The 27,374-nt window shown below is 37.5% G+C and overlaps 1 protein-coding gene across 12 annotated transcripts in view; it reads left to right on the top strand.

Annotated features, from left to right (window-relative positions):
* Nucleotides 1-26,431, top strand: part of CADPS2 (calcium dependent secretion activator 2) — a 498,042-nt gene extending 471,611 nt beyond the window's left edge. For 9 of the 12 annotated variants that reach the window (XR_013960503.1, XM_080666495.1, XM_080666494.1 and 6 more), the window contains 3 exons: nt 156-263; nt 19,133-19,237; nt 24,552-26,430. Coding sequence is in view for 10 of the 12 variants with exons in the window: in XM_080666495.1 (XP_080522621.1) it covers nt 156-263; nt 19,133-19,237; nt 24,552-24,725 (387 nt within the window). In the remaining 2 variants the exon portion in view is untranslated. Of the gene's footprint in view, nt 1-155; nt 264-19,132; nt 19,238-24,551 lie in introns of all 12 variants that reach the window. The other 3 variants (XM_080666492.1, XM_080666490.1, XR_013960502.1) reach the window with 2 other exon arrangements.
* Nucleotides 26,432-27,374: the final 943 nt, after the last annotated feature.

Here is a 27,374-nt window from a genome sequence, read left to right as displayed (position 1 = left end):
TTTACTGAAGGTGCTCATTGTTCATTTGGACTTGAGCATATTTTTCTAGAGCAATTTTTGAAATGACATAGTGAATGATTTCCAGGGTGTGATTAAATATTTTTGCAATCAAGGTCTGATATTATTTTCTTCGCCATACTTTTCCCTCACCACAGAAACCAGGAATGGATCTGGCAGACACCTATATTATGTTTGTTCGGCAGAATCAGGATATTCTTCGCGAAAAGGTCAATGAAGAAATGTATATAGAAAAGTTGTTTGATGTAAGTAACTACTCTGCAAGGTGTGCTGGCATTACAGGTGCTCTGAAGGGGAAAGTTGCCTTTTGATGTGTTGGCAAAGCAGACTCTCCCTTTTTTAAAAAAATATTTTTTTATTGATTTCAGAGAGGAAGGGAGAGGGAGAGAGAGATAGAAACATCAATGATGAAAGAGAAGCATTGATCAGCTGCCTCCTGCATGCCCCACACTGGGGATTAAGCCTGCAACCTGGGCATATGCCCTGACCAGGAATCGAACCATGACCTCCTGGTTCATAGGTCAATGCTCAACCATTGAGCCATGCTGGCTGGGCCAGACTCTACTTTTTTTATCCTTTTTCTTCCATGCAGCTAATATCATTGACAGTTTTAGTTCTTTGCTGATGGAAACCTTAATTGGCTTCTCTTTGCACATGAAAACTGTCACTGTTAGAATGAGAGTCTCAAACCCTTCTGAAGTTAATTTTAACAAGTAAGATGATCATCAGTTTACCTCTGTGTCCAGCGTCATTTCTCTTGCCCCTGCAGCACTCCATAAACAGGATCCATTTGTAGTGGATGTGGGCCTGCTGTAAAAGTTGTTTTAAGTCAGTGAAATACACTTCAGTTAAACAAAGAAATAAGCTGCAGTGAAGGCAGATATCTGCCGCTGCTGTTGTTGAATACTTTGACCTTGACTTACAGTGCTGATGTGTGCTAAAGGGTATAATACTGCAGCTTTGTCAGTAGGAAGGTTTTCACTGATGCACAACAGCTCCTAGAAATGGGGGGTTGGGACTTTTTTTTAATATATATTTTTATTGATTTCAGAGAGGAAGCGAGAGGGAGAGAGAGATAGAAACATCAATGATGAGAGAGGATCATTGATCAGCTGCCTCCTGCACGCCCCCTACTGGGGTTCAAGCCCGCAACTCAGGCATGTGCCTTGACCAGAATCTAACCGGGGACCCTTCAGTCTGCAGGCCGACACTCTATCCACTGAGGCAAACTGGCTAGGGTGGGGATTGGGACTTTAAATACCATGATCCTCGAGCCATTTCTTGAATATCTGTAAAGGAGACTAAGAGAGCAGTCCATTTCAGTAACAATGTTGTCATTCATCTGTAATTATTCACAGTCAGTCCAAAGGAAATGCTACTTTGCTTGTGACATAACTCTGATTCGCCACAAGGCTGATTCTGAAATGTAAGATTCGCTTTGAACTGTATTTATGTATGTACATCTCTGGGTTTTAGAAATGCTTTTCTGGCAGTTTCATTTAATTATGCAAGTTACGGCAAATATTTTCATAACAGCAATTCACGGTGATGCGTCAGCTGTGGCACTTAGGGAAGGTCCTGCTACGTCACCGTCCCTGCCCTGGTCTGCCCTGTCAGGGTCTCTGTTTGTCAGATTGGGTGGCCAAAACGAGTCTTCTCCTTCGTGCTTGTACCCAGGCTGTTTTACAATAAAAGTATCATCTGTTTTAATAAGCTAAGTGTTAATATGTGTGAAAAGAATGATTTCCTAAAAGCTTTGATGCCCTGCAGGGGTAGAAAAATTGTCATCCATCCAGCTGGCTCTTTTACAAAACACTGAAACCATATTAGCAACTTCTGCTTCCATTCGGTCTTGCTTTGAATTTACAAGCGTATGCTTCACGTCCTAGTTCTCTTACTTTTTTTTTTTTTTTTTTTTTTTTTTTTTTTTTTTTTTTTGCTTATGTGGTAATTTTTAAAAATGTGAAACAGAAGAGGGAAGTTGAATTAATGTTCTTCCCTTTATGTTTCTTTTTAGTCTAGCTAAAGCATATAGTCCATGGTGAAGAAGGGTAGAATCATTCTGGAAATAGGCCATTGTAGGCGTGTGTGTGTGTGTGTGTGTGTGTGTGTGTTAGCATCTTCAATTTGTTATCTTGGTGACCTATTTATTGCAAAGCTTGCTATCACTTCATAACTTTATAGAGGTAGAATTCTTTCTCTATAATGATATTTCCCACTTCAGTTCCACTTTATTCACCAAACTTCTTTTGAAGACTGTCTGTGTTAACAATAACAAATGAAACTAACTAAAGTGGATACATGAAAGCCAACATTAAATGATGTGCTATTTTATTGTCCCGGCTATAGATCATTCCCTTTCAGCACCTGAACACCTGACCTGGCTGTGGGATTGCTTCTGAAAGGAGCCCTTGACAAGCAATCATTCTGGTTTGGGTTGGGAAGGTTTTGTCATTTTGCGTACCCGTCCCCCGCCACCTTCCACCCCCCTCACCCCCCACCCCCGTAGAACATTGGACTTGTTATTTGTAAAACAGTTAAATGTCCTTAAATGTTCTAATACTTTTAAGTTTCACATTTTCATTATTGTAATTAAAAAATAAAAGGTAGACTCTAATTCTATTGGTATGTCATCAAGAATAACATGTGTGAGGGGGTACTAAGAGCCCCTAATTAGTCAAGACTCAATTCGCCTCAACTGCAGTTAGTAAATGAGAGGTTATCAAGTATGTGTTGAAAGGTAATGTAAAATGTGTATCTTAAGCAACAGATCATTAATGAGAAACATTATATAATTATTGGAAATCCACGTGGCTGGTGCTTAAAATAATATTTTTCAGTGTTAAGAAACAGTTGAAAATAATGACCCTGTAAATACTGTTAGCAACATTAGTCTATTACAGATAAAAGATTGAAGAGAATACTTTTGTTCAGGCATCATGACAAACTTTTGATATCTAATTAAAGTACTTTCAAAAAAACAAAACAAAACAAAAAAATAAAGTACTTTCTGAGTACAAAAGGAAATGAATCCTCTCAACACACATGCGTGTGCATGTACGCACACACACACACACACACACACACACACACCCCAAATCCTGAGATGTTAAAACTAATAGTATCCTTTGAAGATAAAAAACAAGTTAATAATAGGACAAATATCAAGACATTCTACTTCACTCCATAAGTGGTTAAACTTATAAAACACTTTTGCTTAAAACAAATGGCTTCAAAAAATATAAATAATTTATTGTAGCCCTAAGCTGTTAATAGAAGGAGTCAACTTCAATTAGGTACATCCCTACCTAAATTAAATTATCAAGTTATCAAAAAGTAATAATAGCCTTAGCTATCACCACTACTATTCCTGGGGTACCTCCAGGTACATTTGCAGGGTGCTTTACCTATAGTATCATTTCTAACCTATAGGCTCTCTGCCATCATCTCCATTTTATCCTCGTTTTCCATCTAAGGAATCTCCTATTCAGAGAAGATAAGTGACTTAAATGTTGAATCAGACTTTGAAACTTTGTGTCTCTAGTTTCAAAGTCCATGCTTTCTCTACCATAATTCATTACTTACAAAATTTGAAATGGTCAACGTGTTTGGAAAGAGGACTAGACCAGAAATACAGAAACCTGAATTTCAGCCACAATTGTGCCTTTAATTGTCTGAGTGAGTTTTAAGAAGTTATGTCACCTGTGTAAGGCTGGGTATAGTTAGTACACATGAACTGAAAACGTTGGTCTAGAATTGCAAATGATTTCTGAAATCGCTTCCAGATTTTAAACCATCTAAATTAAATTAGTTCTAATTTTAGAAATGGCTAAAATTGCTGTGTTGGTTGCATGCCAAGTCTTGCACCCCTAAGATTAGCAGTTGTTTTTATTTTATTTTTTGGATTTTTTTTATTCTTACATGAGGATATGTTTATTGATTTTAGAGAGAATGAGAGAGAGAGAGAGAGAGAGAGAAGCATTGAGGTGAGAGAGAAACATCAATTGGTTGCCTCATGTGATTGGAATGGAACCCACAACCTTTTGAAGTATGTGAGGACTCTCAACCAAGTGAGCCACTGGCCCAGAGTAGCAATTCTTAAGACTTTCTGTGATGACCAGGTGAAAGCAGGGTATCCCACACAAGAAGCAATAGCAAGTGCAGTGGATAAGAAGGTAGAAAGAGATTCTATATAAAAAAAATACCTGTGCCATCTGACATTCTATGTATCTACCACCGTGGTTCTGAATCCCAGATTTGGAAGAGTTGGAACTCATATATTCTGTATTCATGCTAAGTGTTTCTGAGAGGCCAGAATATTTTAAACAGAGGCTGTCTCTGCCTCTCTAGTAATCATTGGTACACATGCTAAGCTTAAAATCTACATGTTGAATTTACTTTTTCAATTTAAAGTATCAGGTAAGAGAAAGCTTTAAGGAAGTTTTCCTGTAGTAGGAGAGATAATGGATTCACCATAAGGTTGTCCGCTTTGTAGGCAATCTCTCTTACCCCATGTCCTTTTTTTTTTTTTTCTTTTAATATAAAATGTCATCGTCAGTACAGTAAAACCTCAATATAACGGACTAATTCAGGTGAGGGGGTGTCCCTTAAGGCTGAAAGTCCATTATATAATAAAAGTAGGTTTTCTGAATGCATATGTTAAAAACTGACAAGTTAGTTCGTTTACCTGTTTTTACTTATGTTGACATATTTGTGTAATTAAAATTAATATGAAAGCTTTTATTTCACAGAAGAGTTTTCTATATGCATTACTGTGATGTTAAATTTATACTGAATAGCTGTAGTAAATGCACATAGGTCAGAGGGGCAGGTTTGGGGCACTTTAGTCAACGCCTCGGTGTTGTAATATTCTCATGTGCATTCACCAGTCTCTGTGAGTCAACAAGTGCACCGGCTGGGGTGAGGCTCAACACACGTGGGAACATTGGCTGCAGGTGTTAAAACTGCTGCAGAAAGTCATGCCACGCGACAACAGAACCAATCACCCCCCAATCACACGCACCCAATGCATTGTGATCACGTGATAATCATTTGTGAACTTGGTTTATGAGCGGTGACCCTTTGATTTAAATATGTAGATACAGTGTTTTGTTTGTTTGTTTGTTTGTTTTGTTATAAAGTAATGGAAATATTTTTTAATGTATTTTTATTGATTTCAGAGATGAAGGGAGAGGGCGAAAGAGATAGAAACATCAATAATGAAAGAGACATCATTGATCGGCTGCCTCCTTCATTCTCCCTATTGGGTATCGAGCCTGCAACCCAGGCATGTGCCCTTGACCAGAATCGAACCTGGGTCTCTTCAGTCCACAGGCCAACGCTCTAGTCACTGAGCCAAACCAGCTAGGGCGATTACTACAGTGTTTTTTCCAACATATGGCCTATTTACTAAAATTTGTTAACAGTGAATAACAAAAAATAACCTGTTAATTTATTTTTAAATAAGACTGTGAAACAGTCTCTCCTTTTTTAAAAATATTTTAAAATTAATTTTTTTGAGAGAGGAAGGGACAGGGAGAAATAAACATGGATGTAAGAGCAAAACAGATCTGCTGCTTCATGCACACCCCTAACCAGGGATGAAGCTGCAACCAAGGCACATGTCCTGACTGGGAATCAAACCAGCAACCTTTCCATGCGCCGGACAGTGCCCAACCAACTTAGCCACACGACCTCGTTAATTTAATTATAAGAAAATCTTTGTTAAAAGCATTTTAGAATTAACAGTGTTCATTTTCACATAGGACATATGGGCCGGGAATTTTGTCCATTACATCAAGGTCCGCAAAACCGAGGGTCTACCGTAATCTTTTTAAAATTTTTATCAAATCAAAACCATCTACAACTCATCTAATCCCAACATAAACATATGACAGAGATTTTCTAATTCTTAAATTCCATCCTTCATGCCTATTATGATGTTGCTTCCCACACTCTCAGGTTTCAGGACACACAGTGCCAGCCACAGGTGGCCATGTGTCAGGAGAAACACTGGTAACATTCCTTGAGAGCTTTGGGTCTCTGGTTGGAAAGTGGTGATGTTTTACATGTCAAAATTGACATCTAGAGGAATTGTTACAAGAGCACCCTCTGAGGTCATTTCCTAATGTCCAAGAACATTACAACACTGAGGGGTTGGCCAAAGTGCACCGAACCTGCCCCTCTAAACCTCTGTAAATGTATTGGGCATTGCCCACTGTGAGTTCCTTTGAAACAATTTAATTTAGCTCTCATGTTGCTGAAGACACATCAGGGTGCAGTATTTAATTGGCTAATCATGCAAATGAAACATTCTCTTGTGTTATAAACTGATTAAACATTTAATTATTGAGGAGTTTCATCTCAATGACATTTTTTTAAATACTGTTACGATGTCTTCTAAAATTAAAAGTAATTCTTTAAATGGTAGTTAATCAGCTACATTCATCCAAACAGTGTTTTATAAGGATTAATTTCTCAGAAGTTTTCTTGAAAAATATTCTTTTCAGTAAAGAAACTCTAAATTAAACATGTAAGTAAAATTGACCTCAACTATATTGATGAGTTCAGTAGCCATTTTATGATTCAGTGCAATAAAGAGGAAAAGAAGGGGTGGTGGAGAAAAACCAACTATTACAGGTAAGTGTGCTTCTCAAAAAAACTAATTTGGCACTTACTCCAAATAAGAAACGGGGGAAATGCTCAGAATTTTTGAGCTTAGCATTTCGCACTAATGCCCAAATTTTTTATTTGAGAATTTATTCATCCTCAGTAAGATCAATATTACTCTCAAGTTATTTAAAAATTTAGTTTATTGTCATGTTGATTTCCCAAGAATAGTGGAAGTCAACAGAGCCTGGGTAATAAAGACCGCTAGATAAAACTTTCTTTCCATAACTCTCTCAGAGGGTGTGTTTACCACTGACCATCTACTTTTTCAGTCATATTCTTTGGGTGAATTTCTTTGTATATATAATTAGCCTCTCTATTAGGAAGGCAAGCCAGACCCCATTAAGTCTAAAGACTTTTTCACCTTCTTACATGTCGTAAATTTGATGATAGTGTAGATCTATTCTCTTATATGTGAATGTTGATTTAAAAATAACAGTTTTCCTCTTTTTAGTGGTCTTTCCCTCTCAAATAACTGGAAAGTTTTTCTATAGACTGCATAAATGTGTATAGATTTCCACTACAGAGTGCTAGTATGTTCTTTTTGGCTTTGTGTGTATATAAAAAAGAATTCAAATATGAAACATTAACTATGGGTCCATTATGCCCAACATGATTTTCCTATCAACACTCAAAATTGCACATTTATTTCAGTCATGTGGTATAAGAATTCTATTTCTCTTTCTAGAAAGAGATGGATGATATAAGTTCAGTGATGTACTCGAGGCTATTTGAGATCATTTATTTCTAAACATGTTATGTTGTGTACCCTGGTGCCTCATTGTGTACTAAAGACAGATAAAAAGTTTGACTGAGTGTTTGATATCTGTGTTCTCTGAGCAGCATTTCATTCATTTTGCAGTCACATGTTTTAATACTGTGTGATTGAGCTGCTTTAGCACACTGTTTTCTGGTGTGTGTGTGTGTGTGTGTGTGTGTGTGTGTGTGTGTGTGTGTGTGTGTGTGTGTGTGTGTGTGTGTGTGTGTGTGTGTGTGTGTGTGTTTAATTGTATATATTCCTGCATTGTTTTACCTACAGTATCTGGTCTCACATCGAAGTTGTTTGGCCTTTTTTAAGATAATCAAAGTCCAACTTGCTCTGTATATTGTCTTTCTGCCTCAGTAAATGCCATATGGAGCTCACTCCTTACCTTTTTTCCCCCCTCAAAGTTTGTTTCCCTTTTAAACCTCTGCTCTCAAAATACAGCCCTCTGGCTCATTTTTGTTAATAACCCTTATTTTCATGTTATTATTTGTAAGTGTAAGAATTTATTTTTTTAAGGGATCTATTTTGATGTGTGGTTTGTGCCAAAACAGCTTTGGCAAGCCCAGGCGGGGCTTGGAGCGGCCAGAGGCCCTCATTTGAATCTAAGCTGTTGGTGAATGAAAACCTGAGAAACTTGAGATAAGCGTACCTAATTGCCTCAAAGAAAACGCATGGTAGCTTGTTGATCTTATTTCTTTGATAATTCAAAATAATCTTCAAGAAATATGTGGCCTCCATACTTATATTCTTGAAATGTGATCATGGGACACAATTGTCATTTGGCTCCTTCCCAGAAATTCACAACCTTGCATGAGGCACCTGGACATCTGTGGCAGGTCTGGTAGCATCAGCTAATTAACAACACAGGCTTAAACAGGCACCTCATCTGGCAGTGCAGTTAGTTGCCTGATGGTGCTCAGCGGGATTGGGTAGTGCTTTTTATTTTTCTATCCTAATGGTCTGCTGCCCACCTAATTTTGCCTTATTGTCAGTCACTACTTACCGCAGCTTGGGGCCCTCCCAGGAGGCTAAATTATTATCAAAGGATTAGGGAGATGTAGCCTTGCAGCTCTGACATTTCTGATTACTTGTCTATGCCAGAACACTAATTAGCTGTGACTAATTAAGAAAAATGTTCCTGCCATAGAAAACCATTTAAAAGAACCAAGAAGAAGAAAAGCAATTCAAAAGCTGAGCAGTGCTCAGATTTACGGATGCTCTTTAGATTTCCACCAGAGCCTTAACTCACCTTTAATAGTGCTCAGGGTTTTTTTAAAAAAAAAAAAATCTCACATGCGGACTGATCTGAGGTCTCTACTTGACTAGGGGGGGGAAATATTGTTGATCACCTAAACGCTCTGAGTAATGGTAAAGTGTCTTTGATGAATGGAAGATGACAAAACTTTCGTTTTCATCCAGATATTTTTCTAAACACCAGATGCTTTCAGTGTGCATCCACATTCATGCAGCCATCCGACACCAAGGACTTCAGAGTCTTTGAAGAAATTAGACTATTCTTTCTACTGATTTTGTGCACAATAGTTGAAAGGATTACTAGAAACAAGTTGAGCATTCCCAAAGTTACTTGGTATTGATTTCGTGCTACATTCGCCTTTAAGATGGTCTGGAAGTTCTGGCTTCCCCATGCAGAGCCCGGCTTTCCCTGGTGACTTTGCATGCTTGCACTGCAACTGGCCACAGTGCCTTCATGGAAATACACAGGCCTCCCCTGAGGCCAGGATCTCTATCCGTGGGCCAGTGTGATGTTTTCGTAGAACCGATAGCTACTATTCTCCTTCTCTTCAGACCTAACTCCATAAGCAAGTGACGTATGGCTTTAAGGCCATTTGCTATTGGGGATTTTTGAACTCTCCCTGTCAGCCACCCCCTCCACAAGCTTTTCCTGCAGCATCCTCATTGCCACTCACAAGTGGGCACCACAGTGGCAGCCAGATCGCCACGATTATAAACACCTAAGCTTGAGACAGAGCCCTCGATTTCTCAATCTCAGCTCAATCCTAGATAAGTGACCATCTACATGTTGCTATCTAAGTCTGGGCAAAATATTTTCTTCAGATTAAAGAAGGGTCTAGGGCCTTCATGTTGTTTTTGAAACCCATTTCTCCTTTTCCTCTCAGTGGAGAACAAAAAGCAGGTAGCCAGCATCCTCTAGGAAATAATCTTTCCCTTATGTGAAGGCTGTTATTAAGCCACCTGTCATACTTCTCTCCTCCAGAACAAGCAATCTCTATTTGTTTAACTTCTCTTCATAGGCCCCTCTCTAGCCCTTTAATCATCCTTGTGGCTATTCTTTGAAACTTCTCAAAGTTTCCTCTGTCATGTGTAGGGTTCAGAGTCAGGAATGGGATGCGGTATTTGAATGTGGCTGAACAAGATTCTTTCCAGCCATATCGCCGCTTAGGCATTCTGATACATAACTGCCCCATACTGTTGCTCTCCTGATCCTCAAATGTGGCTTCTTGTACTGTCCACAGCTCTTTCCACTGACTTTCCCCTCAGTTTCTGCTTATCATATACCCTTACAATGGATATGTTTATTAATGCAGAATGTTCATTCTGTTGATGTTTTGAATGCATATGGTCTAGAAAACAGATCCAGTTCACCATTCAATTACTATATGTAAGGAATGGTGGTGAATGCTGGGATTAAAAGCTTAGGCATTGGTGTGGCCCCACGTAGTTGGCTATCACTGTCACAATGACTCAGTAGGATTCTAATTAGAATAGGAAAGTGAAACCCCTCTTATTAATCATTTATCCATCCAACCAGCATTTGTTGGACATTTTCTAAAGGCCACAGACTGTGCTAGAGGCTGAGAATATAATGTGACACAAGACAGACCAAGTCTCCACCCTAAGGGAGCTTACAGTCTTAGTATCAGATGGGTTTTTCAAAAAGTTGTAAATTAAAATGTTTTAAATGTCCTTTCAAAATACAATCTAGTGATTACCTATGAAATGTGTTAGTTTATTTCTGTCTGTTACAAGTGCATGATTAGAAACTTGCCAAAAGTTAGGCCCAAGACAAAATTTGTACTTTGCTCCAGTGTTTGCGATATCAAGTGCCATGACTGTGAGCTAAGGCCGCCTCCTCCCCTCTCCACCCTCTAAGAGTTCTTTGCTCAAAACCAGGCTCACACCAGCTCCTGGGGCGAGGAGGGGGAGACGGGAAGTTTGGGGGGGGGGGCTCTAATGTTCCCTCAGACTGAAGTCAGCAATGCCATGGCAATGATGTTTTCTGCCCTCTTTACAGACAGCGCACAAAGCCAGCAAGTGTAGAAGGCGCGAGGACGGGTCAGTTAGAGGTAACAATGCACAGGCAGCGCAGCCAGCCCTACTCCAGTTGTGCCCTAGAGCCTCAGAGAGCCCCCAGGAGTGGGCACCAGTGCCCTGAGCATCTGCTGGAGAGGCAGCCCCCTGAACACATCAACAACAGCAGGGAGAGTCATCATACTATTGTGCAAACGTGTATATATGTGTGACACTCATATATGGACATAGACATGGGGGTTATTAGTACTTTCTCCTTTATTTAACTCATCACCTAAATGAAATTAGACTGTCACCTTTAAAGCTCTGTTTTAGTCCTGTGTTCAATTCCTTTAGCCAAAATCAGTTGTTCACTTTTTGGTGATTTCTAGTTTTAAGATCTATTGAATTACTTTTCTATTCATGAACCATGATTTAAGTCAACAGTAAATCTGGCTCTGACATTCTTCTGTTCTTTTTCCATTGAAAAGCTGCCCTGTCACTATTATATATGTAGCATTTAATATTTCCAAATATTTAAAGGCATTCAGTCCTTCAACAACTAGGCAATGCATGTTGTGTGCCTGACATTCTGGTAGGGCTGCAGATATCAATAAAAACATGAATTGTTGCTTTTTTGTGGATACAGCCCATTGAGGTGGGCATATAGTACATTCTACAATGATTTTATGGACACCTGTACAGAGTTCTAGGAGCAGAAAATACAGGAGTAGCTAACTCTACCTAGTAAGAGATAGTATTGGATTTATAGCAGAAATAATGGTTGAACTGAGTCTTAAAGGTCAGCATGGATCTGGCTGGGGAAACGTATGTGGGGTTAAACGTTGAGACAGTGGACTGGCCCAGAAACCCAGCATCTAGCAGAGCACCGGGTCATTCCGTCTGCTGACCAGGATTCCCATGGGAGGGCACTGAGTCAGAGGCAGAAAGGTAGCCATGTACTTCAATCCTTACAGCACTCTGGAAAACTAATTTTGGAATTATTGTTCCCCATTTTTTTATAAGAAGACTGAAGCAAAAAAAAAAAAAATCTGCTAATTCTTAGACCTGGGTTTTATCTCAAAACAGCTTGTGCCATTCAGTTGCAGTTCCTGGAGCCCAATTTATTTTTACCCAGATAGCCTACATTATTGTTTTAAATGCAATACTGACCAAAATGTTATCTATAGTGTTCAAAATGAACCATTCAACTATATGAAAAGGTCAGAGTGCCCCAAATGAACTACTCATGGACTATGACTGTGCCCCAGACTGGTGCATATGCTGGTATAATTGAATTAACCCGAGTTCATTTTAGTCAAAAGATTCGTCAAACTAGTGTCCATCCCATCATTTTGTAACAACTGATTATCTGAAATTTTCACTTTATAGTTATTAGTCTTTATAACATTCGGAAAAGAACCACAGAATAAATGTACAGAAGTGCTTGCCCGCTTGGTGATGATGAATAATAAGAACGGTATTTATTTCAGTCTCCTGTGTAGTGTGGAGAAAGGTCAGCTAGTGGGATAACATTACCGTCAGGACACCTTGGAATTAAGGACGTTTGGATTAACGACGTAGTAGTGAGTGGAAAAGAGCTTCTAAGACTCCCAAATTCTAGAACTTGCCCTGCTCTGTAACTCACTCTGTTTTGTATCTGAAAAGGTTCTAATTCATCTGAAAATATCTTGATTATTACATTGAGACATTTTTAAAAGGAGAAAGTATGGGAAAAAAAAGCATTGAACCTCAAGAATAGGAAAGTCTTCCCAGGATTTAACAACATTTATTAGGTACCTACTGTATGCCAAACTTGCCATGTTAGCTCTTTTTACACTTTCTCTTTCTTAACAGACATCATAGTACTCATGAACTCTCATTTTCAGACTTCCTGGTAGAGTTTTAAAAAATACAAATCACCCTGAATGTGAGGCTATTGGACATGGAAGAAAAAAGACATGAATCAAATACTTCTCTGGTCTGTGTTTTTAAAAAAGAAGAAAGCTACAAACATCGATCAAGTCCCCTTATGAATGAGCCAACGACCTTTGTCCACATTGTCTTGTTTTGTTACAGTGAAAAAAAATCCTTTCTGGTATTCCTAAGCATTTGGGTGTATGGCACTTTAAAATATCTTAAGGGGACCTGTGGGAGATGTGTAGCTTAAGAGCCATTTGTTTGGTTATCCTAACAGGGAGTGTGGTTCTTTAAATAATTTATTTACATATTACATCATTGGGTTTACAGATATCTTTGAAAATGTAGATTGCGTTAACTTGTAAGGAAATGTGATGGACTTAACAGTGAGAATCTCCTGTATGACTTCACAATCCTGTGTTAGATCGACTAGCAAGAGCCACCAGGAATGATCGAGTTGTTTTCTTAGTTGCCTGCTAGAAGCAACAAATTATCCTTAAAGAATCAGAGATGTTATTGACAGAACAAACTGTTTTCTAGAAAGAAATTGAATAGCCTAGAGTCATGAGCACAGACTCTGGAGTTTAGATAGAAGATAAAAATTGTAATCCTGCCACTTATACCTGTATAAATTTGGATTAATTGCTTAATCTAAACCCAGTTATCTACCTATAAGCTCAGTTTTAATAGGCAAAATGGGGATAATAATAGCCATCCATCAAGGTTGTTGTAAGAATTAAATGAAATTTTAACTGATGCACTCGATTAAGAAAAATATGTCAGATTCCTTTATAATCAGAATTCATAAAGATAATAGTAATAAGAATAACTGTATCTTACAGTTCTTTATAAATCTCATGTATTCCTCATTACACCTTGTTTGACTTTTATATGGCACTACTTCATTAAAATACCAAAATGAGTAAGTTGAAAAACAAATAGGTGATAGAAAGTTCTGGAACTCCAGGCTTGCATTTTTTTTAAAGAATAAAGCTATATTTAGGCCACATATGAAAAGAAAAAATATGGCAATTTAGCTTTTCCCTTCACTTCATTTTTACAAGAATCACAAGCTATATTGTTTCTAATCATGCCCTTTACTCTGACAAATATAACCTCATGGTATTTCTGGAGATTATCAGAATCTAATTATTTTAGAGCTGTATTCATAAAATGTGCCCTTCACATTGCAGATGAGAAAACTGAGGCGTAGAGAAAGCAAGTGACCGGCTCAATCAAGCAGAGTAGCATGAAAGGGGGCTGCTCTACTTGCCTCTCAGCTTCCCTACTTTGCTCTGCTGTGTAGTCAGCCAGCCCTCAGCTGCCACGTGGAGATGCAAGTCTCTGTCTTCCATCTGACTGTCTCTGGGTCTCGCTGGGAATTTTGATAAGTGTAGGTTAGGCCTGTATTAAACCATAAGACTGGCTTCGGTTTTCCTTAAATACAGCCCTTACTCCTATTCCAAGCCAACAACAAATTCACACTTAACACTTCCAAAATGCTTGTGTTTTGGGATCTGTTTTGTGAAACTAAATATGGTCATTTTATCGGGATGCCTTGAACAGAGGAGGAAATGTGGATATTACTGTATCCAACTTACCATTAAAATAAACTTTGCATTTTAATGTTTAGAAATGGGAAGCGAGTGGCCCTAAATTTAGTTACACTAAGTAGATGTACGGTCAACAAAAGGAACACTCGTGTGTAATAAAACATTTCTGTGTTCTTGTTAATAGACTGATGAAACTGTCAAGCAGGAACATTTCTAAGCATTTTGTTGCTCTCTAAAGCTACCAGTAATCCTACAGGATGGCTTATCTTTATCAAACGTATCAAAACCTTCAGCATTTCAAGAATATTATGTTTTTATTCTATTCAACCTTGCATTAAAAAGGTACATATTTTCTAAGGTGAGATTTTCTAGATGGTATTTCAACACAGTGACTCGGTGCCTGTAAAACAGCTTCTCTTGAAATAAATGAAGAACTACATGCATACTGTGGAAGTTCAGCCACTCCATATCTTAGTGCGCTAAAAAGTGTTGGTTTTTTTCTATTTTTTTCTGTTCACCTATTGAGACGAGCATAGCTGGAGAAAAATGAGAGTAGATCAACTAGTTGCACCAATTCATAATCAATAAAAAGCTAAACACTTAAGCAGAAAATATGTCACAGATTTGTCCCCTGGCAAAGCAGCTATTTTTACCTTGCCATCATCATCAGAAGCCACATTCTGACGGAAATCATTTGCTTGAAGCAGCCGCGATACATAAACCCTATGTGGTCTTGTGATTCAGATTTAGGAATATCAGCTACAGAGGGTCTAAAGGCATTGTGCATTAGTATGTATTGAGACTTCATTGCAGGTGGCAAGCAGCTGGACTTTTTAAAAATAAAACTTCCCAAATAAATGTGCAATGCTTGTTTCCAGGCAATACGCATTATACTTAATCGAATCATCCTTAAAATCTTATAAATTAGCAGAAAGGGAACCTGTGCATATTTAGTGTATTTGTTTTGCATTTCCACTGGCCAACAGAATAGTGGAATTCCTTAACTACTTCTCTTTAACTTGCATGAAGAAAGCACGGTATGTTGCTAAATCTCTTTTCACCCGCGCTGCAGAGAAACAACTTTAATCCTTGTTAGAAAATTGCCGAGTCTGGGGCTGACAAAGAGCTCATGCTTGTTCCATTGTTAGTGCTCCGGGGCCCCAAGAGCAGAGCCCTTTACAGCTGCAAGGATCCCGCCCGGCTCAGCTGCACTATTTAGGAGAGGAGGTTTGTCAATTTCTATTGACAATGGAGAGAGTTTTTCAGGGCCTGTAGTAGTGCTGGCACAGTTGGGGATCAATGCCAGCCATTCAGGCTGCACCCTCTTTCATTGCTTTGGTTTGTTAATTCAAGACTAAAGGTCCACGGAGGGGGTTCAGGGTGTTTAAGAAAGCTGATGAACTGTTTAAGAAAGCTGATGAACTGCAAGCGTTTATAGCCGTGGTGTGGCAATTTCCATAGTCAGTGGCAACTCCGGGCACGGAGGGAGCTGTGTCCTTGTTGACCCTCTTGTTATTAAAAATGCACAAGTGCTGTGCTTCTCGATATTTCAACACTCCTTCACTGTCAATACCACCTTCTGAGCCCTTCAGCTTGTTGCTTGCTCTAAAGATCTTCTTAGATTGGGTTTGAAAACTTCACCTTAAACACTAGATTAGACTGATGTTCTGTTTTCCGTGCTCCTGTTGATTTGTTGAACCTTCCCAGGGCTGGAAAGCAAGTAGCAGCTTGATGGGGAGACGGGCTGCTAATATGATTTACCAGTCTACAGTCATGCACAATAAGTGTGAATAAATACAGGGGTCTCGCAGAGTCAACCCTAGCCTTTCCTTTCCTTTTATTTTTGCTTTAAAAGAGATATCTCAAGAAAATGAAGTGAGTAATACATGCCCTTACAGGAGTTGAATGAACCACAAAAAGAAAAAAAATCTATATTTTGTTAAAGTGGTAGGCTGCTGTCATGGATTGGTGTAGGGAAAAAAAAGAGTAGAATATACACTGACTGCTTTATTCCAAAGCAAAGAATAAAGCAATAATGCCACAGCCCTGGCTCCAGGGCAAGCCGCAGCACCCCTTCCTTGTCAGCCCCTGACGGGAAAAGTGAATAGTCAACCAAGTTCTTTTAAAAAATTAACTTTTCCAAAATGAAAGGGCATTTTCTAACACTCAGACTTTACTGCACATTCATCCTTTTCAAAAAATTTCCCCTTTGTTTTGGGAGGTTGGTTTGGTTTGGTGGGGGCAGGGGCTAAAGCTAAGCTGCTATCTTTGACTTTTTTCTCAAGATGAAAACCTAGGACTCACCATACTTCAGCACCCCAAAGAGAAAAATATCAATTCCAGCTCCAGAAATAGGAAAGTGCTAGAGATTTGTTTTGTGGTTTTGTTTGCTTGTGTGTGTGTGTGTGTGTGTGTGTGTGTTTCACCATATACAAGAAAGGAGAGTATTTTTGTTACTTTATTCTTAGTAGCAACATAAACTAAGCTACTGCTTTCTCTTCATTTGCTTGATTTAGCTGAAGTTCTTCAAAATGCTTTGACATGGGAACCAAAAAATATGCATTCTTATCAGATACTTTAATTTTTCTTGTAGAACTTTCCATATAGAATAATTTGTTGGCCTTTAAAGTAAGATGATGGTAAAGTAGCTTAAAAATTCTACTTAACAATGGTTCTCTTTTTTAACTGTGTTTTTATGTGTGTGTTTTTGTTAACTTTGGATCATTTATTCTAAAATTGTTTTTTTTTCTAAAATTATAATTTTGTCATTTTTATTAAAGATATTACCATATTAAAAATAAATTTCTGTGTTACATTAGGTATCTTTTTGATTACGACATAACCATTAGTATTATTCATATGTAATAGAAAAATGAAGTAAAATTAATTTTAAATTATGTGAGGATTTTTTTAAGAAAAAATAGATATGGAGAAATTTAAGAAAGTATTTTCATTTTCCTCAAATTCATACAACTTACCATTTTTATAGTACCTGCACAGTCAGATTAACTAGTGTGTTATGCTAGACTTTGTACAATTTATCATATTTTGTCCCCCCCAACAAAAAGAAAATTTTATTATCCCCTGCAGAAGGAATAGAAGTTAAGACTCATAATCATCATGACTATATTTTAGCTTTCAAATTATGTGGAAAGGAGTAAGGGTCTTCATTCAGTGTACTCGTCTTCAGTATCACCAGTCCGGTGAGTGTTTACCTGTATTAAAATAGAACTCAAGAAGTTAAGACTAAAAATAATTTGAAATAAGAAAGTACAGAATTTAAATGGTATCAGAAATAAAGAGATTATAAAAGTTTTTAGATTTAATGTGTCAGCTGAAGTATTGAATTCATTTTTTAAGAGTTTAGGAATTTATCTCATTTTATAAAACTTATTTCTGATACTTTTACATATCTTAAAATTAAGAAAGTAATCTTTAGGAAAGAATGAAATTAGGTACATTAATAACATTTTTTAAAGATCATAGTCTATCACAAATTTTTAAAATGTTCATTCATCCATTTGATATCACAGTATTTAGTAAGTCAGTTCTTCATTTTATCTAGTATATCTCATTTTATACATGTATGTTCAGTGTACTAACAAATTAATAGAAATAAGTCTGATGAATATGAAACCAAATTCATTCTTAACTTATGTTTAAAATACCATTTCTTATACTAAATTTTATTAGAACAATGTTACTACAAGTCCAGATGAATTTCAGACTTATTTGTATCCCTTGAGGTTTCTCTTAGAAGTTGAATTTACTGTTTTATTTGTGAAGAAAAACATTTAAGATTTTTTCTATGTTCAAATACGTACAAATATATGTAATGCATGTGATCTATAGTGTCATTGTGTTTGTGTGTACAAACAAGGTACGAGATTTCTTCTCTTTCAAAAACTCTCATCTCCTAAGTGCTGCATGGACTCGGGTATGTCTCATGGTTACCTGAGCGAGTAGCCTGATTATTCTTACAGAATCACCCAAACCGAGCTCTGGAGCATGGTAGTCTTTGAATCTCTTAAAATGTCACCACTGACAGGTTGCCTTTTTTTTTTTTCTTTTTTCTTTTTTGACAACTGAAACAAAATTCCTCCTTTTGCTATACTTGCAGGCATTACATATGAATAGGAAATTATATTAAAGAATTTCAGTTTTCCCCTAAAGAGAGTTGTAATAAACAGAGGTAAAGGAACCATCCAAAACCCTTGCAAAATGGAACAGAAACTTTCCTTTCAAATGACAGCTGTTTTGTGATTCTTAAAAGACACGAGGAAAAAACAAAAGACACAAGAATTCCATCCTGATGATGTTCATGCCTACGACCTGACATTTTCATTTTAGGTGGTTTTAAAAGATTTTGGCAAATATTTGACAATCAATAGTAGGTACATGTGTGCTTGAGGATTGTAGTTTAGTAAGGTGTGGCTATTTTTGCCATCACTCCTTTAAAATGTTATTTCTAGGCATTGACTACATGCATTATGGCATAATGTACATATTCTTGGATTTTTACATAACATACAAGCTAATGGCAAATTTTCCTTTGAAAATTATTTACCTGTCTTTTCCTGCTATTTGGCAGTCCTTTCAGTCCCATAACATGTATTTAGTGCCCATTGTTACCTACAAATTACAAAGCAGGCCAGTAGGCAGCAAGTGCGAAAACACTGTTTCCCATGAATATGTTACAGCTGAAAGCCTGTAATGTTAATTCATGGGAAGAACAGGCCAGGTCAACTTAGCAGATTCTCTAGCTAAACATACAATTCTGTTAACAGGAAATTATAGCATTATTGACTTCAAGTGCTGATCTGTGGTCATTTCAGAGTGTTTCATTACCCCCTCATTACCCAATCTGTTAAATGAATACTGCAGCGGTTTTTTCCTTTCCTCTTCTCCTCCCCTCTGCCCCCATCCCTCTTCCCAGCAATGGTACAGCAGTTCCATGAAAGTCATCTGTGTGTGGCTGGCGGACAGATTAGACCTTCAGCTTCATATTTACCAACTGAAGACGCTCATCAAGATCGTGAAGGTAAACAAAATGTGTTTAGATGTGAATTGCCCAGCAAGCTATAAAGACTAATGGCAAGATATTGACATACAAATAAAGCATCTTATTTGATAGGACTCAGTGGGTTTAAGTACTTTTTAAAAAACACTTTCAGCAGTGATGTGCTGCTGTTTATTTCCATTTACAGTTAAGATTACTCAATAAATGTAAACTTATCTTCTTTGCTCTAATAAATAAAAAATATTTTGTTATCAAGTAATCACAATTTTATATAACATACAGAAAGCCCCTAGCACATTTACCTGAAGGTAGGCGGTCCACAATAATTTTGTATTTTCTTAGGTATAGAAATATTTTCTCATGATGTATTTCCTCCTTAATTCATGGGATCATATAGCATTAGGAGGGCTTTTTAATTTGTCAGTAGGATAAGGAGAGCCTCCATTCTTTTGTTATATCCTGACACAAAAGTAATGCACTGTCACTGCCTGAATTCTTTGGAAGTATGCCTCTTCCTATATGTAAGGATCATCATTTTCAGTGCTGGGAACCATCAAAACTAACTGATGTCATATCATGTCAGCAAGGCCATTTTGACTTTTGCTCTTGAAGAGAAAAGGTAATAGCATATGCTATGTTTAGTGAATAGAAGCTTTACTTCAATCTTAGTACCATTTGTCAAATTAGTACATACCTATACCTTATACTGGTATACACACATACATAAAATTATGTGTAATTATGTATGTGCCTATATATGTGTGTATGTGTTCACATATGTATTTATGTATATGTGCATATTTATGTGTGTGCATATGTGTATATGCACATGCACACACATACTACACACTCACATATACACATTGATTTTCAAAGTGTCATTCCTGACTTGGCATTATCAACATCACCTAGGAACTTGCTAGACATGCTGACTAGTTGTCTAACCCCAGATCTACTGAATCAGAAACTCTGAGTGGGATCCAGCAATCTGCATATAGTTGTTCAAGTTTAAGAACTACTGTTAATATCATTAAAGGAAGTTTTTGCCACATTAAAATATTTCCCATCATTCTCTTGGTTTCTGAAATCTAATTAGAAAACAAATGATTTTGTGCCATAGACATACAGGTTATCACAGATTGGAAAGACCCACAAATAGGTAAGTTCTGTTCCAAAGTAAGAAGTTACACATAGAACTGGCACATAGAACCAGATCTATAATGGCACGGTAATAGTAGTCACGATTAGTCAAAAATAACAAGTCACATGATAGCCACCCACTAATTTTAAATGCTGTCCAACACATTACATTTCAATACACAAAATACCTGTGATGCAGGACACTTCTTACCAGGTATTATTTATTTTACAAAGAAACTGAAAACACGCTAAGACGCGTTCATATTTGCCTCAATTTCTTTATTGTTTCTTCCTTGTTTCTGTAAATGTGACACGGAGAGCTTTCAAATGAAGTTTGTCTTTCATAAAAGAGAATCAGGATAATCTGGTTCTTACCTTCTAAAAATATGTATATGTTAAGGTTGCAGTCTATACTATTGGGATAAGCTGGCTGCCCTTAGGATCAGCCTCATTTTCAAGCTGATGTCCACTGGGTTTAGGGTGTTAGAAGTTACATATTCAGTCGATTAATATTAGTTGATAGATTAAGCTCTTTACTGTGTTTTTAGAATAAAAACCTTTTTTTTTTAGCTTAACTTCTTTTTTTGTCTTTTCAATTAGCCCATCATTTGTTTCTTTCAAAACTATTCCTTTTCTCTTATTCTCAAGTCATTACAGTTAAAAAACAAGCACCAGAAAATGTTTTAGCAGAAAATAACAATACTTTCTTGAATTTTACAGTGACACTTCCATTGTACTCTAAGCCAATTGATTTGTCTTAACTTTCACATATTTTTCATTATGGCTGCCTATAGGTAAGACTGATAAGTATGAAATTAAATTTCATGAATATGTTTGACTTTCAATGTTTTGTTTTTCACAAGCAGACTCAGCCAATGCTTTCTTGGGCCGATATATTTATTCAAGTCATAGGGCTTTATTTAATAATTTAAAACAATTATTTTCACAATAAAAAATCAGGATGAATTAATAATTTAGTGTTGTAATAGTTTTTTCCTACTTTGAATATAAAGAGACTTTAACCAATTTCAGACATAAATTCGTCATTTTTCAAACCTATATGGTTATGTTTATAATGATCATTTTCCAATGAATTTAAGGAGAATTGTATAGAATTGTAAAGGCCCTGATAGGCTTTCCTTTCATCCAAACCCCTTAGACTTGGCCTGCATGTGATAGCAGAGTAGTTCACCCTCCCCAGGAGTCAAAGTACTCCACCTTGGCAATTTAGTCCCTACTACTAACAAGCATTGTCATTCTTCTATGCCCCTGGAGACCCAGACACCATCTACATTTATATGATAGCCAACTTTGTCCCACAAAGATACTTAGACATGACTTGTTTTATTTATGTTGGGTGGGGGGGGGAAACACCTGAAAACAAAACCCAACAAATTCTAGTAAGATTTTCACAAAATGTTTAGGACTAAGAAGCTGTTTGCAAAGTTTTAACATCAGAATGATTTACTTGGGGAGGGAAAAAATAGAATCCTCAAATAATCAAAATGGTGAATTGTGTTCTCTCTAGTGGCCATATGACATTTCAAAGCAGTTAACATAAAGCAGCTGCCTCTTCTACTAGGAGAAAAGACAAGTGAGCAGCACCCTATGGCAGGCACTTAGCTTAAATAAGAGCCAAGCAGACCTTCACTGGCAGCCACAGAGGCTGTCCAAGTGTAAATCACATTTTATGAATTCTAAAACAAGAGAGAGATTGCAGGGGTACCTGCCCCTAACTGCTGATTGCTTGCTAATAAAACAGGGAAGTGGAGTCTTAATTATATATAAATTAGAAAGCCTTCACAATACAAATCTGTCCCTTCCAACTTACTGATAATTAAACTAAGGAAAGTCATTCCACAAAATAAGAAAGTAGGACTCACAAACCACATACATAATTATCAGTGGAGCAATAATACTTTAGATCAGATAGGTCATCTGTAGATGAAAATTTGGGTGTTTTAATCTAACTATTAGACACTTAGAGGCTTGAACACAGATCTCTATGGTTGTAATACCATGTATATCTGTTTCTGGATTCTTTAGATAAAACTTACCTTTCAGAGCTACTTCATAGGTTTTAATATAAATGATCATAAATTTTGATGTATTATTCCTAAGGTACCATCTTAGAAAGAGATTATCAGGATGGTGGGTTTTGTGTGTGTCTTAAAACAAAATATTAGAATCCAAGTGAAAATAGTTGTGATCACTTAAGAAGAAAACCACACTCTGCATCTAAACTTTGCTTGCTGTTGCAATACTAACTTCAGATTCTATACAGTATTCTTCACAGTTCAGCTTATTTTTAGATTTGGTGGACTTTTCAAATATGAATTTTATTTATAACTACTGATTATTCCAAGTAAAAAAAGTATTCACACTCCATACTTACTTTTGATAAATCACTTCTAAAACTTGGTGTGACAACATGGGGCATATGAAATAAGACAGGAAGATAAAACATGAAAATACCAATGGGCCTGCTACCTTGTATCCAGAAGGCTGTTAGTGGGCCAGGTATGTATATCAAGGGGAATCAGATGTCATCCATCAGCACTTCCAGCTCATGTGAAGAAGCTCCTTTAGCTCAACCATCTGAATAGTATGATATTTGCCTTCTACTGTGTTGAGTGAATTCAAACATCCTTTAATGTTAATTTCCAGATATTGGAGTTATAACATTGGGCCATCAAGTACAACATTCCTTCTTATTTTACTGTATTCATCTATTAAGTGCAAACCTTCCCTCCCCCCACCACCACCCCCCCCCCAAAAAAAAAGATGACCATTAGCAATCCGTGGCATATTGATATGTATAGAAGATACTTTGGGGCCAGTTCATTGAAATATGACTGCCTAATATTCTAAAGCTAATATAGGACAGTTAAATTATTTTTAAAGAAATTTCGCTTAAAAAATGGCCTTAGAAGTGCCTCAACAGAATGGAACTCTTCATTTGTTCTTTGTTTCCCCATTGAACTAATTCTAGATTTTTTCCTACAACTTTAAAAATCAACACTAAAATACCTGTATTGTTTAGTCATAGAAAAATTATATCTGAAGAAAATCACACTTAAGGGGAAAGTGAAATTAAGGGAAGCTTTACAGGTTACATATCTGAAGTGCCACATAACCCAGAGTTCTTTTGTTCTTGTTTTTGAGAATCACTGTAAAAATAATATCATGGGATTCTATTTTGACATATAACACACAAAATTATAATTTACTGTTTCACAGAAAATGTAAATACATATTTTATTAGCCCATCTATGAGAGCTTTATGCCAGAATTTGACAATTCACAGTCCAAGGGAATTTCAAAAGGAAAGGGCAGAATGCATAGACATTTAGGTGTACACAAAATTTTATCCCTTGTTACATATAAATAAATGTTATAATTCACAAGCGGTAAAAATACAAATTTCTTTTACTGATAATAGGATTAATCTTCTCCCTCCATACACCTTCCCCAAAAAGCTAATGCATTTTATAAAATGTAATGTATTTTTAAGTATTAAAGGAAAGTATCCTCAATTGTAATACTAAGGATTCTTTTCATATTAAATATATATATCAGTACATGTCATTTTATCCTGTTACAAGTTATCCAAATAGTAAATTTTATGTAATTAGTAATATTTTGGAGAAAAGCTCAATTATCATCTGATAGTTAAAACATTTTGACCTATTTAGAGTGATTCTAGGTTAAATAGCTCTACCCAAAGTCTCTCATTTTATTTTCTCCCTAGAAATACACCAACAAAATCATTGATAATCTTAAGCCATTCATGGATTTCCCAAGATCATTTTGGAAATGCCAATTGCATTTATGTACATACTAGAGGCCTGGTGCATGAATTCGTGCATGGGTGGGGTCCCTCAACCTGGCCAGCAATCGGGGCCATCTCAGTCCCAATGGGGGCCAGCCAGCTGGGGACCACGGGAGGGCTCCCGGGCATGTCCAGCCCTACTGGCCCAATCCCAATTGGCCAGACCCCAGCAGCAAGCTAACCTACTGGTCAGAGCATCTGCCCCCTGGTGGTCAGTGCACATCATAGCGACTGTTCAAGCGGTCGACCAAACAGTTGGACACTTAGCATATTACGCCTTTATTATATAGGATAGACATCTGCATATACCTGCACACATATAATCCATAAGTGATCTAAACAATATTTCTCCTCCTCCTCCAGAAAACCTATAGGGACTTCCGATTGCAGGGTGTGTTGGAAGGCACACTGAACAGTAAGACCTACGACACTGTGCACAGACGGTTAACAGTGGAGGAGGCTACAGCCTCTGTTTCAGAAGGAGGCGGACTTCAGGGCATTACCATGAAGGACAGTGATGAAGAAGAGGAAGCCTGAGGGTGTGCAGCTTGTGGAAGAAAGCAGGTCCTTGACATTGCTTTATTTTGTACTTGGTCCTTGTAGTTACAGTGTTTGACCAAATAAAAATGCTTGTCTTTCACTCCACATTTTCAAAAGTAAACCTGGAAGCAGAAATAAAGGGGAAAATGTCAAGCTTGCCAAGTTTTTTGTTTTGTTTTTAAGAAGATCAGCCTCTTTTGTATTGCTTGACCCAATATGAGCTTTGGCTCTGTTTGTGATTAGAACTATTTTCTTAGTTGACTTTTTTTTTTTTCTGTAATCACATTAAAATAGTATCCTGTGTGTGAAGTATGTATTTCTCATAAGACAACATTGTGAGAAGTCACTTCTGTTCGCTCTGCCAGCTCTGCCGTACCTGTGTTAAAGTGGTGTGCGCAGTTTATCATTTATGTGCAAGGTTTGTTTCATAATTTGTCATTGTTGTGACGTGTGAGAAAACGTTAACCTTGGTTCTTAGTACTCTGAATTGGTCTGCAGGTATATTTCTGGGCTTACAGGACTGCCAAAGCCAAACATAGGCTGGGTTACCCTTGTGTCTTGTTCCATTCTGAACATTTCTTTTTTCAAATGTAAAAAAATCCCAAAGTATGGGTTAGTGAGTGTGCTGCCATAACATACTTCATTCTCCTACTTGTAAGAGCTTCCAGACAATAAAAATCCGTTTATTCATAAGCACTTCTGTATTTATTAGACTTGTATAGATTAAATGCAGTAAAAATGTTTGCAGTATTACAAACATTATAACAAGTTGGCTCTGTTTTGTTTCTTGCTTAATTTTTTGTCTCGTTCACAATCAAATGAGTAAAAAATATTTACACTGCTTTGCACCTCGTAGGCACACACATTTGTTAAAAGACTTAGTACTAGGACAGCATATTTCCATATCAAAGGTAGTGTTGACTACATGCTTAGATATTGTGTATTATTAGTTATCATTAGCAATTAATGGTAACTAATAATTAGTTAATACTAGCAATGCTGGTACTGTTAACTAGCAATTAACTTATTAATTAACAGTTATTTCTTCCCCCAAAGTATTTTCTTGCAACAATTTTGAAAGATAAATAACAGTAGTACGCTTTGTAATTCCCTAAGAATTTTTATTTTTGTATTTTTTTCTAAAATATGTTGGCATGTTTGCTACTGCATTCATTCATACATAATGTTTCCATTAAGTCAGTTAATGCAAAATAAGTGGAGTTATCCCTGAATTTTATGTAAACTTAAGTTCCAAAACTTTGGAAGTGAAACAACTTCTTGGACTTTTTAATTCATTCCACCATTGGTGTTATAGATGATGACTTGGTACCCAGATTAGCTCACAACAATCTACTTCATCCAAATTATTATATAATACTGTTTTAACTCAACTTCTGGGTCCTAGGGTAAAAGACCCTCTGATACAAGGTCAGCATGAGAGGAGATTTCTTCCCCTTTCTGGGTTAGAGACTAACTCTACCACTCAGTGGTTTTGAAAAGGAGTTTGTCTTGGGATGCTGCCCTTCCCTCTCTCTCCACCCTCAGGCTCAGGACCATCCTTTCTCAAGTCCTTAGGTGTCCAGTCATGCTCCCCTAATCCCCCAAGCTTTCTGCTTGCTACACAGCTCAAATTGTTCTATGCTTAGAAATTACCCACCCTTGTTTTCTGTTCAATAAAATATCTATTTCCTTGAAACAGTTCATCTCAGTGCAATTGGCCCATTTTGTCCTAATGTGTGAATGACTGGTGACCTGCTCTTAACCATGGTTGTGTGTGGAATCCTATATAATAAATAGGTAATATGCAAATTGACCATCACCTCCTCACAAGATGGCTGCCTATGACCAGGCCGGCAAGGGGGACAGTAAGAGGTGACCAGGCTGGCGGGGGGGAGAGGGGGGAAGAGGGGGAAGAGTTAGGGGCAACTGGGCCGGTGGGGAGGGTGCAGTTGGGGGCGACTAGGCCAGCAGGGGGGCAGTTGGGGGCGATTAGGCTGGCGGGGGGGGGGGCAGTTAGGGGCGACCAGGCAGGCAGGCAGGTGAGCAATTAGGAGCCAGCATTCCAGGATTGGGCCTAAACTGGCAGTCAGGACCTGAGGGGTCCTGGAGAGGGTGCAAGCTGGGCTGAGGGGACTCCCTCCCCTCCCCCCACCCCTCCTCAGGAATTAAGCGGGAGGCATGTATTTCAGGGGAAAGTACTTAGGGCCTGCAGGAGGGGCCTTGCTGCTGGCTTCACCTACTTAACCTCCCTAATGGCCCTCTTTTCTGATCAGCCTCTTGTAGCTTCTCTCTAGATTGGGGTGTTCCCTTCCCTTGGGTACCCAGATTTCTAAAAGCTCCATTCCCATTCCAGCCTCCACTGGCACCCCACAGCGAGAATAACAAAAGCAGGTATGAGGACTAAAGACTATCCTTTCAGTCCAAGGTGTGTAAAGAGAAACTTATAAAACAATCCTGAAAAAGACTGAAAAGTTGCTTGTGGTTTTTCCCAGAAATGCCCTTCAATATAACTATAAATTGCTTGAAATGACTTCATAATTGTTCATTGGTGTGTGTAACTGTTAGGGTGAATATCCAAGCATCTGTCTATTAGAGGAAGCCAAGTATTTTTTTTTAAGTATTTTTAAAAGGAATGTAATTGGAAAC

This window comes from Plecotus auritus, assembly GCF_963455305.1.
Source record: "Plecotus auritus genome assembly, chromosome: 4".
NCBI classification, from domain to species: domain Eukaryota; kingdom Metazoa; phylum Chordata; class Mammalia; order Chiroptera; family Vespertilionidae; genus Plecotus; species Plecotus auritus.
This window is presented reverse-complemented; position numbering and strand designations above follow the sequence as displayed.